The sequence below is a fragment of the Peromyscus eremicus genome, chromosome 20 (assembly GCF_949786415.1).
Source record: "Peromyscus eremicus chromosome 20, PerEre_H2_v1, whole genome shotgun sequence".
In the NCBI taxonomy this organism is placed as follows: domain Eukaryota; kingdom Metazoa; phylum Chordata; class Mammalia; order Rodentia; family Cricetidae; genus Peromyscus; species Peromyscus eremicus.
Genome location: NC_081436.1, coordinates 41,079,047 through 41,090,793, shown reverse-complemented (window position 1 = coordinate 41,090,793; position 11,747 = coordinate 41,079,047). Strand labels below are relative to the sequence as shown.

The window sequence follows — 11,747 nt, the reverse complement described above, 5'->3', positions numbered from 1 at the left end:
GACAATTAATTAATCACGAGTTATTGCTGCTTTTTACACAGAAGAAGAAAGTCTTGAATGAAAAAAAATCTTAGTGAATGTGCTTGGTTATTCTTATATCACCCAGTACTTCCTGCTCAGGTAGTCACAGCAGTGGTATCATGAAGAGGCCTGGAGGAAGGATCAGGGAAAAGGTATATTTTCATATTCCTGCCTCACTTCCAGTAAATTCCAGGCAAGAATAAGTTCAGAGCTGTAAGAATCCAGAAATCTCAGTGTTCAGTCTGACACATTCACAGAGGGAACTATACGTAGGTCCTGGTAACCTCCCAATAGGATTCTATGAGCCGTTCCTTTCTCCTTCCATACACAATGCTACCCTGAGATACTGGAGCTGGAGTTCTGACCGTTTCTTGTCTGTGCCAGTGTAATATTAAGTTTAAATTCCAGGCCCATGAGTCTACTAATCAGAGTCAGATGTGCTTGGTGTGAGGTGGTGTCTGAAAACTTGTATTTATGAAGCTCCTTCAGGTAATTTTGATAGCCAATAAGATTTAGATCCACTGATTGGTAAAAGCACCTTATTTGTCTTAGCATGGCAGCTAGGCTTTCTGTGATATTGCCTCTACCTCAGTTTCCCATTCCACCTCATGTCTAGTTCTTTCTCTTGTGCCCTTCCTGTCTTTGTGCCCTACAAGAGGCCAGGCCCTCTGCAAATATGACAGGTTCTGTATAGCACTCTGCTTTCTTATGTTCATGCTTTGGCATCTGTCTATAACTTCCATACCAGAGGTCTGTTGAGTGAATGAACATCCTTCAAGGGCCACTTTAATCTTCATCTCTATTTCTGGGTTTCCTGGTAACCACCCATCTGCCTCCAGAATTGACTGATCCCTCTTTGCATTCTTATAATACATGGAACATTTTGTCACTATTATAGCTACAGTGACATATTTTCTACTCGCAGTGTTGGCACAAACAACCAAATAGTGGGATACAGTATTTTAAATAGAACAGAGAATTTGAAATTATTTTTATGCCTAATCTCTGAAGTTTTCAACCATGATAAAAATAATACTTATTATATCAAGAAATACAGAAGTGGGTTTATAATATAGAAAACTCCCCAAACCTTCCCAGAGCAACAAAACCTTCCCATCCCATCTACTTAGACTGATTCCAGTTTCTGGAGGCAATAATTAAGATAAAATAAACATTTTTGACCAGATAATATGAAAATCTATAGAATCAAAGAGGTCATTCCCATTTCTCATGTCAGACTCTTCAAGATCTGTTTTACTTCATCAGAGATACATGTTTGCTTGCTTCTCTTCTGTTCTTACAGTGATAATCACAATTTTCAAATGCATATTTAAGCATGCACCAACTCACAGAATTTCTGTACACATATTGTACTTTGCTTTTATTACTAAATGGCTTATCATGGAGATTTACTCCATACACATAAACAAGGAGATTTCTCACTGTTTTGGGTGGTAGGCTGTTTCATCACTATTAACTGTGCTAGAATTTATTTAGTTGATGGAAATTTAGTGAGCTGCTTATTTTTGCTACTGTAAGTAATTCATATATATATGTATATACATACATATATATGTATATATATACATATATATGTAACTTTTAGGGTATAGGAATAGCTGAGACTGAGCTACTAAAATTGGAATTGTTGGTGTGTACATTTTTATATTTAATGGACACTGTCAACTGTTCTTCGTAAAGCACATGTAAATGATACTCCCAATAAAAATACATTTGGTGATCCCAAGTACTACTAAGATACTTTACTTTTTGCCACTCTATTTAAGAAGTAGTATCTCTTGATAGTTTTAATTTGCATATCTCATTATAACAAGACTGAATCTCCGTTCCTGCAGCTATTATGGCTAATTATGCTTCCTGTGAACTTCCTTTTCATGATGTATTGAAAAAACTAATCAAATTTGTCCATTTTTTCCTTTATAGTTTCTGGAATTTGTTACATTTAGAAAAATGTTTGTTATGTAAAATGTTTCAAAAATATTTCTCAAACTTGAAAATTTGTATTATCTGGTCAAATTGCTGATTTTATTTTAATTATTGCCAACAGAAATTGGGATTAGTCTAGGGAGATGGAATGGAGAGTCTTTTGCTGACCTGGGCAGGTGTTTTAATTGTTTTATCAGTATTTTCTCCCTATACTAGAATTTTATTCTGGCTTGAATATTATTTGTTCTTGATATCTTCCTCAAGGCACTACTTTTAACTATTTTCCAAATCTATGATGCTCTTTTCTGTACATCTCTCATCTGTGCAATTTTCTTTATTACCATGATGGTCATAGAACGTAGGACCTTATGCATCCTAAGCAAGAGCTCCACCACAGAGCAACATCTCCTTTCGTAGTGTTTCTGTCCCATTGGAAGCTTTTAGCATGACCTTTCATTTATGGCCATTTTCTCTACAATTCTCTTCTGAGTGCTAAGAATAGATGATCCATGAACACAGTGCTACTAAGAAAATGACTCCTTTGCTCTGATCATATACTAAGCAAGGACTAGTATTTGATGATGTTTGACATTTTGATTACAATTCTCATCTATCCTCATACATTTCACAAATATGTTTTCCTTGTGCTGTCTCCTATTTAGGTGATTTTTTGGTCTGTTCTACTTTAAGTAGTACACTTGTTATTTTGTCAACTTTCCTTGATAAATTTTTTTTTTGTTATTTTGAGATAGGTTCTCACTAGATAGCTTTGGCTGTCTTGGAACTCACTATGTAGACCTAGCTGGCCTTGAACTCACAGCGATCTGCCTGCCTCTGCTTCCCGAGTGCTGGGGTTAAAGGCGTGAGCCGCCACCACCCAGCATTCCTTGATAACTTTTAAATGAAGCTTTTCATAGAGCAGTGTTGTATTCATATGAGAGAGAGAGAGAGAAAGAGAGAGAGAGAGAGAGAGAGAGAGAGAGAGAGAGAGAGAGAGAGAGAGAGAGAGAGAGAGAGAGATGAAAGCATTTCCTTACAAGAGTGGCAATGTCCCTGGTTCACTGCGAGTTTTCACAAAACTTCATCCTGTGCATACTCAGTGCTTTTTGGCTTGAACTCTCTCAGTTCAGAGGGTGTCAAGCAATGCTTCCAACTTGGTGTCCCCCTTCCAACTACCTGACTGCCTTTTCCTTGTGATGTTACAGAAGGTCCAGAGATGGTCTCTTCACTAATCCTTGATCTGTCCCATTAGTTACACAGGGTGAGGTGGGGGCAGCTCTTTCCACCTCTAGGGTATGAAATCTACCATCAAAATTGTGCTCTGCTGTCTCCAGATCTAAAACCACAGGCAGCCCTTTATATTTTCCTGAAATTTGACTTTAAGCTTTAGGCAGTTCTTCCTCACACAGGAAGCCTTATTGTTATTCTCCCCATTTTACAGAAAAATGAAAGCTCAACAAAATTAAGCTGAGTCATCCAAGGGCTGTTGATTAGAAAGGACCGAAGCTGAGATTTAAAGATGAGCTAATATCTATGCCCAAGGGTTCTTTACTGCATGCCACATAGCTTTACGGTTATTTTTACACCATGCATTGCAGTTTGTTCTCTGATATTGGTGTGAATCCCTATCCACGAGATGATACATCTTTGAAGCAAATAAAACATGTTTTCTATTTCTAGATTCCTAAGAGTACCATATGCTTGATCAGTACAGCCTAGGTGTCTGTCATGGGTGAAATGGGGGGAGGATGTGAAAAGTGATAAAGTCGCTTTATCTAACACAGGAGTAAAGAACTTCGGGAAAAGTGACTCCTACCAAGTCCTTTCTCCATTTTGCTTCTGTTTGAGGATAACCCACAAGCTCTGCTTTCGGTTTGGTACTAGGGCCTTGCCTCTCCTTTCTGCTTGCCAGGCCTGGAGAATTATCACATAGAGATGTTGCATTTCGGTTTGGTTGGGCCAGGTATTCAACAGACCCTACTGACTTCTTTCTGAAATTCTGGCTGTGCCACTGTAGCACTAGTTGGTCACCATGTGAATTAGAAAGCCTCTGAGAGCATTGATGCTGCTACACGGACACGTTGCTCCTGGTGTGTGGAAAAAGGCTGGGGGGGAGGGAATCCAAACCGTTTCCAAGAGAAGAAGGGATAATAGACGGGAAGAGGTGTCAGCTGACTAAATTCTTTGCTTAAAATATTAAAATGACACAAAAGCACCTAGATTTATATTCACGTTTTCCCATCCTTAGTCCTAGCCCTGTAAAAGGTCTTAGTCCCACACAGGAGCAATTCCCTCTAAGCCATCTAGGATCAGAGAGGGAAGTTTAGGTTTATCTGGAGAACCATTGTGATTTCCTTGATGTAGGCCCATTCTCAAGGAAAACAAACAAACAAACTGATAGTTTGAAAAACATATAGAGGTTTGAAAGAAAAATACCCTTGACCTCTTTAACACATCACTTTCCTTCGTGATTCATCCCAGGCCTAGTTCATACCTAGACTAGTTTTAAGAAGGCAGAGATAAGCTGGCATTCTTTATAGTCATCTTTATTTACTTTATATCACAAACTTTTATTCTCCTTCCTAGGAAGTACTTCTTTGAACTACTGTCAACTGGGGAAGGGGTGGGAGGTAGAGAGGAAAGAATCTACAGGAAGAACCGGAAGGAAGTAGCTGGACTGCAGCGTGGGGCTCCACAGACACCAGCGGCTCGTCTTGTGTGCTCGACACACCTTGGGTTTAACTTGAAAGTGCCTGGAACTTCTCATTGACAGCCTGCAGGGCAGATAGCTGTTTTTTGAGGTCTTCTATTTCCCTCTGTAATTCTGGACAATGGGGACAGCCCTGTGTTCCAGGTAGTTGCGGCACCTCTGGATCTAGGGGCGAGGGACCTACAGGTGGTTCCTGGTCACCAGAGGCTGCAGACCTTCTAGACATGATGCCTTTTTGGCTCAGGGCTAAGGACTGAGAGTTTTCTGGGTCCTGGAGGCTTCTGGTGTTTATATCCCCACTGCTGAATTCTTGATGCACACTCTGGCAGGATGGCTCTGCCCTGTGTGTTGGAAACGGAACCTGTGAGCAGGGATCTCTGGTTGAGTCAGTGTCTTCTTTGGCTACCAACTGTAAGTCCCTTGTCCTCTTTGTCCCAGGTCTCTTCCCAGTGTAGAAGTTCTTGCACTGTTTGGGTCTCAAAGGCAGCAGTGAGCATTTATTGGACCTCCCAGGTAGCCCAACACCAGAGATTGGGGGGAAGGTGGCTGGTTCTGCAGGAGCTGACTTTAATCTCTGACCCCATTGATGGAAGGCTCTCCCCAGGGTAACTGTTGAGGCATCCCACAGGGGTTTTTTCTTCGGGATCATCTTCTTTCTAGGATTGGCCTTGGGCAGACCACCCACCCCAGGAACCTCTGGATAGCTGGGCTTGGCTCCTCCCTTCCCCCACAAGACTCCTGGCTTTTTCTTAGAGGAAAAGGCTTCCAGTTCCTTCGAGGCCTGCCTTTCCATGCCAGAGGTGAGTCCTCGGGTAGTAGAGGTCAGCAGGGAGGAGGGCATCCGGATGAAACTGTCCCTGGCCTGGACATTTGAGTGTCTGGCTATGTCTCCGGTCTCTGATGGGCCACTGGTCTTAGGCTGGCTCCCATCTTTGAGGCAAATGGTCACCCTCATGGTCTGTACCTCATTTAATTCATCTGTCAACTCAGGTTCGGAAGTGGGACAGTGGGTATCCTCGCCGCCGGTCACCATCCTACCAGTGGTACTTTTCCTCGGGGTCACCCAAGCCCTGCTTTGCTCCCGTCCTTTGGGCAAAAGAGTAGCAGCAGAGGCCGGCTTTGCCTCCTCGGAGCCTGAGGCCTGCAGACCCCTCTTGTTGGGGCCTGGCTCAGTCTCAGCACAAAAGCCCTCTGGGGATGGTTCTCCGACTCCTGGTGCCTCTGAGTTGGTCACCTGCTGCCCAGTGGCTACAGTCTCTACCCTGGGTTGGGAGAGGCAGTCCAAACCAACTACCTTCTTGTCGGCTGGGGAATCTAGACTCTCTTCCTTGGGCACCGGGGAATCCGGCAGGCACCCGCCAGCCCAAAGTACCACTGACGTGGGCTTTGACACTTCCAGCTGGGACACCAACGGGACCTCGCTGCTTTTGAGGCCTGGGAGACTGCCTTCACCCTCGCTGCTCTCAGTACGTCTTGGGACAAGGCTTAAACTCTTGGTTTGGTCTCCACCTTCTACATCTTCTGGAACGGACGTCTCCTCAGGAGAGTTCATATTGCCAGATCCGGAAGCGGAAGTAAAATTCCAGGAAGACCGTTGCTTGGCTCACTTAAGATGCAAGACGCGATCTCAAGATGCAGGAAGACCTCCACAGGGGCCAGCAAGCACTCATCATTTTCTATGACGACTTGTTTTCTCCTAAAAATTTTAATTCCATCACAAAAAAATCTACTAAACTTTAATAACATAATTTCCTCACGTTTTTTATGACCAAGATTTAACGCTTTTTTTTTTTTTTGGCTTACAACTGATGCCACAATTAAGTTCACTTTGTGTTTGTGTGTTTGCTAAAATATTTATTACAGAGGGACTGTGTAGAGTAGGATTCATGTGCAGAAGAAAAACTGTTTCAAACATTTAACCAATTTTTTTTTTTGATGTAGAATCACATGTAGCCCAGGTTGTCCTCAAGCTTGCTTTATATTGTGACTATGATCTTGAATTCCAGATTGTTCTGCCTCCATATCTCAAGTGCTACTAGGATTATGGATCTGTGTCACATTTAGGTGGTGCTGGAGATGGACCCAGCGCTTTGAGCATGTTAGGCAAGCATGCTACCAAAGGAGTTATGTTCCCAGCTCTAAGATAAGACATCTTCGGCAGCGTTGACGCACATCGTTAAACTGCTCCAAGAAGAGTGAACTGTCCCTTCTTCTTTAGAGTGGTGTGGAGCTGTGGTCCCCACATTATTGATAGCTCTCGTTTACAGGAGTTTCCAAGCAGAAAGTCCCTTGGTCAGTCCTGCTGCTGTCAAGTTAGCATAATCGTTTGCTGTTTTTATTCTACTATGGTGTCCCCCTGTTTTCACACTTTCCCTTCCTAAAGCATTTCCTTTACACACTTGTTAAGGCACAAACCAAGTAACAGCTAGCTAGCATCTTCCAACCTCGTGGTCACCAGACTCCTCTAGGTCACTGGTTCTCAGCCATACTAATCTCACTTTAAAACATGTCAAGTCCACTCTCATCAAGACTTTCTCACTTGTGCTTTGTTGTGTAACCATGCTCTTTCAGAGAAGTACACAGCGTGATCTTATTTTTTAGAATTGGAATCAAGTGACACTTCTTTCATGCACCTTCCTGATCATTCTGGCTAGTAGCCACCTCTCTCCTAGTTGCTGGTTCTTCTTTATCTCCCACAGTGCTTTGTTTTTCTTCATAGCAATTCTTGCTCCCACTTCTCCTTTATATTTACTGTTTTCTTAATTCAGCACTGGAATGTGGACTCTCGGTTAGGTTAAGAACTGAATCTGTCTCAGCCATTGACTCTAATTATTCTACTTAGAGTTGTTGAACTGTATTATAGTTGAAGCCAAATATCACTTGAATGAATGGGAATTGGAAGACAGTTTAGCATTTTTATTGCAAAGTTACTTTGGATAATTCTAAAACAATCTCCAATTCAAGTCGAATACTTCCTTTGGATGCACTAAGTTATAAAGTTCTAAAAAGTGAAATCTAGAATGTGGAGAAAAATTGTAGACACTGGGTTTCAATAAACAGTCACCTCCTGGGATGTAACATTTGCTTACTTAGATTTCTTCCTTGGGTAATATTTTTTACATTCTTTTGTGAGCACAGCCCTGGATTGAACACTGAAAAGTGTTTGAAATAGAGCTCACCTTTTAACAGCACATAGTTCAATTGTGAAAACAAATATACTGATGTGCATGCTTTCTTCCTCCAACACACACAAATATGTAGTTAGGATGACTGAGATAAAATGCAAACAAGTGTAATAATAAAGAGACCAAAAGTATTTTAAATGTTAAAGAATAACATACTTCATTGAATGCTTTAAGTAAATAAATATTTAATTTTCATGACAACCATATGTGTTTGCGACTATTTTCCTCCTCATCTTTAAGAACAGGAAACTTAGACTCACACAGAAACTTGCCCAAGATTACACAGCCATTGAATGGGAAAGCACTACTCCCCAGCCTGTGTTTGAAATCATCACACTGTTAAGTAACATTCTTGGTATAAGACAATACTTCGAACATAGTTAAGCATTTTCTAAATTGTTTCAAAGTTAAATCAGACTAGAAAATGTACTTGCTCTGGAAACACAATGTAGATAAAAATCTAGCCATTACAAAAGCAAAAACGAAATTGTTAGGTTAAGCCTGTGAAATAGAAACATCTGTAACCTTCTCAAAGTCTACTTATAGGTAAAGCAACTGAATTGCTATGTCTGTAGAATCAGGTCAGGGAAAGATATTAATGGTTTTAATATGTACCCTTTTGCTGAGCTAAATAGGCATGAACAGTCCCACAGCTTCTTAATTAGGGTATGAGTGTCTTTTCATCTCCTGTCTTCCTCTTAACTTCATCCTTTTTCCTTTTCCTTTCATTTATTCTACGTAATTATAATCTAATACATGCCATGCACACCTCCATATTTGGGAAGCATTTAATACATATTTGGAGAATTATATAATCTTAACTAACATGAGCACATCTGTATGGAGTTGAGGCATATTATCGTGAGAGACAAACATAAAATATTATTATCATGAGTCTGACTGGTGTTCTTCAACATTATGTTAACCTGGCAATTCCAAGAACCACGATGGGCCTGGACTGTACAAGAAGGATAGCTAAGCAAGCCAGTAGACACAAGCAAGGAAGCAGCATTCTGCTTTGCTCTTTGCTTGAGTTCTTGCCTCCAGTTTCCTGTTTTGAGCTTCAGGCTTGGCTTCTCTCACTGATGGACTACAGCCTGTAAGCTGAAATAAACCCTTTCCTCTTCAAGTTGTTTTTGGCAATGGAAAAGCAAACTAGAGTACCCTCTTAAGTTCTGGAGGAAGGGTACTTGTTTGAGATACGTTGCTTGTTTCTGATCTGCTCATGAATGCCACAAGAGAAGATGTTATTATCCATCAGATAGATTTGATATTGTCATTCATATTTCATACACAGGGAACTTGCAGTTCAAAGGAGTCAGGTGCATGGATAAAATAACTAACAAGATATTATGTAGAACAGAATTCAAATTAAGTAGTAAGGGGGTTGGTTCTATTACCAGGAGATCCGAATATATTGAATATATGAGAAATAGTATTATTTGGTAGAAGAATATAACAGTGATACAGTTGGCAGAATAGTTATAAAAGAAACATTTCTCCAAAAAGTGAAAGCTCTAGATGGACTGGAGCTATGCACTTTAAAATCCAAGAGATATGGGATTTCATAGTCAATATTTAGTCTCTTTACAGAAACTTTATATATGTGGTACATTTACTATGAAGGTTCTGGATAACTTAGCAAGTGGGTGCTGTGCTGTAATAAGAAACATGGATGCTAGGTTTGGGTGTTGAAATATGCTAACAATATGTACAGTTTTCATGAAGGAGTCCCATGGTGACAGGATTTGGAGTTCAAACCTACCACAGCTTCCTCTTAGAGGGCAGGGCCTCGTCATGGACAGGGATAATACTGTTGTCATCACATTTCTTGCTTGGAAACTAAAGCACATGTGGAAACTACACTCATCCAACACCTCCTGATACATCCTGATATAACACAGTCTTGATGTATTCTCACACTTCTCTGAACAATGTCTCAGTGGAGTTTCTACAGCAAAATGTATCTTCCATGTGACTTGTGTGCCAGAGGACTCATTGTCATCCAACATGAAACTGAAAACAAGGAAATGTTCAGCTCCATGTGAGATCACAGACTTCCTATAAGTTAGGTCTGTTGTATGCAGTTGCACACAATGGGATGCTTACCCAGAAGTTAGATCAGTGACAGGCTTAGCTCACAAGTCACCTCACAGCTACTGTCATAAGAAGGCATAATGCTATTGGTGTCTATTTGTCAGCATGTAGCATACATACCAGAACACACTCTAGGTAGTTTAAGAACTTAAGAACTTCTTAAAAGGTGTCATGCAACTTGGAGGAGCATTACCCCTCTGTATAAGGGAATTCAGAACTCATTATACTCTCTCTCTCTCTCTCTCTCTCTCTCTCTCTCTCTCTCTCTCTCTCTCACACACACACACACACACACACACACAGCGCTTGTAAAATAGCAGGTTTCCATATCTCTCCCCCATCTCCCTCTGCCCTACCTTGTGATCTTCAACAACTTATCCCCCCCAGTTTGTTTTCCCCTTTTTCTTCATACCATCTAGACATGGGAAGGGGATGTGTAGCATGAATCTTTTTTTTTTTTTTTTTTTTTTTTTTTGGTTTTTTGAGACAGGGTTTCTCTGTGTAGCTTTGCGCCTTTCCTGGAACTCACTTGGTAGCCCAGGCTGGCCTCGAACTCACAGAGATCCGCCTGGCTCTGCCTCCCGAGTGCTGGGATTAAAGGCGTGCGCCACCGCCGCCCAGCAAATCTTAAATGGTCTTATTAATAAAATCAAACCCGGTGCTAGTTATTGGGGTGAATGCTGGAAGATCAGAGAGACAGAACAAGCCACAGCTACCTCACCTTGTCAGTTCCTCAGCTGATCCTGTTTCCTCAGACTGGATGCCTCTGAGTTCTCATCCAAATTAATCTCAGCTGAATTGTTGCTCAAAAGCCTGAATTCTTAATCAGCCAAAAGCTTGTAGTTTCTTGTCCTCATGCCTCATATACCTTTCCGCTTTCTGCCATCAATCCCTGGGATTAAAGGCTCATTTTCTGGGATTAAAGGCACAAGTCACCATGCCTGGCTGTTTCCAAAGTGGCCTTAAACTCACAGAGATCCAGAGGGATTTCTGCCTCTGGAATGCTAGGATTAAAGGCATGAGTGCCACCATTTCCTAGCCTCTGTATCTAATGGCTGTTCTGTTCTTTGACCCCAGATAAGTTTATTAAGGTGTACAATATTTTGGGGAACACAATACCACCACAGGGATGCTGTGGTAGGTGCATCTGGGAGGAGTTGGAAGCAGGGTTGGGGAGATAAGATCAAAATACATTGTATATTTGCATTAAAATCAACATACAAAAACATTTAAAAATGGTCTCATGCAGTTTATAAAATTGCTGGGACCATCAGAAAATCAGAGTTGGAGCCTATGTAGTCAGAAAAGAAGAACACCATTGAGACTTTTGCTGCTGTCAGTGAATACAGACACTGCTGTTCATCAGCAATGGCACCGTGTATCCCCACCTCCTCTGTCTTGGAACCCTGCATGACACTCCATGGCTTTCCTACTACTGTGATTGGTATAGCAGCTTCTTCCCTCATTCTCTTTAAAATGCACTGCTGTCCAGATGTGATTGTTCAGCTGACATCGCTTTGAGCTTCATCTGCAAAGAATTCAGGGATGTATTATAGATTCTCTTTGGGACAGAGAGACTCAATTGTTGAGAATTCCTGTACATCTACATCATGGAATGTAGACTGATCTGATAGCCGCCAGTAAATTTAAAGAAGGAGGGGTCTTGGGAAGCTACTAAACTGAGGGAAAATGCTTAGCCCATATGAACTAAGCCTAGTCAGGGCTGAGTGGCCATATTATTTACTCTCAGTGGTCCTGGGTGTCTTTTTTACTATTTGATATGAGTT

General features: G+C 41.3%; 1 protein-coding gene across 1 annotated transcript; it reads right to left on the bottom strand.

Annotated features, from left to right (window-relative positions):
- Positions 1 to 4,498: 4,498 nt before the first annotated feature.
- On the bottom strand, positions 4,499 to 6,247 carry LOC131896569 (uncharacterized protein CXorf49 homolog). Its single transcript, XM_059247294.1, has one exon. The coding sequence runs from the start codon at positions 6,228 to 6,230 to the stop codon at positions 4,707 to 4,709; it is 1,524 nt and encodes a 507-aa protein (XP_059103277.1). The 5' UTR covers positions 6,231 to 6,247; the 3' UTR covers positions 4,499 to 4,706.
- Positions 6,248 to 11,747: the final 5,500 nt, after the last annotated feature.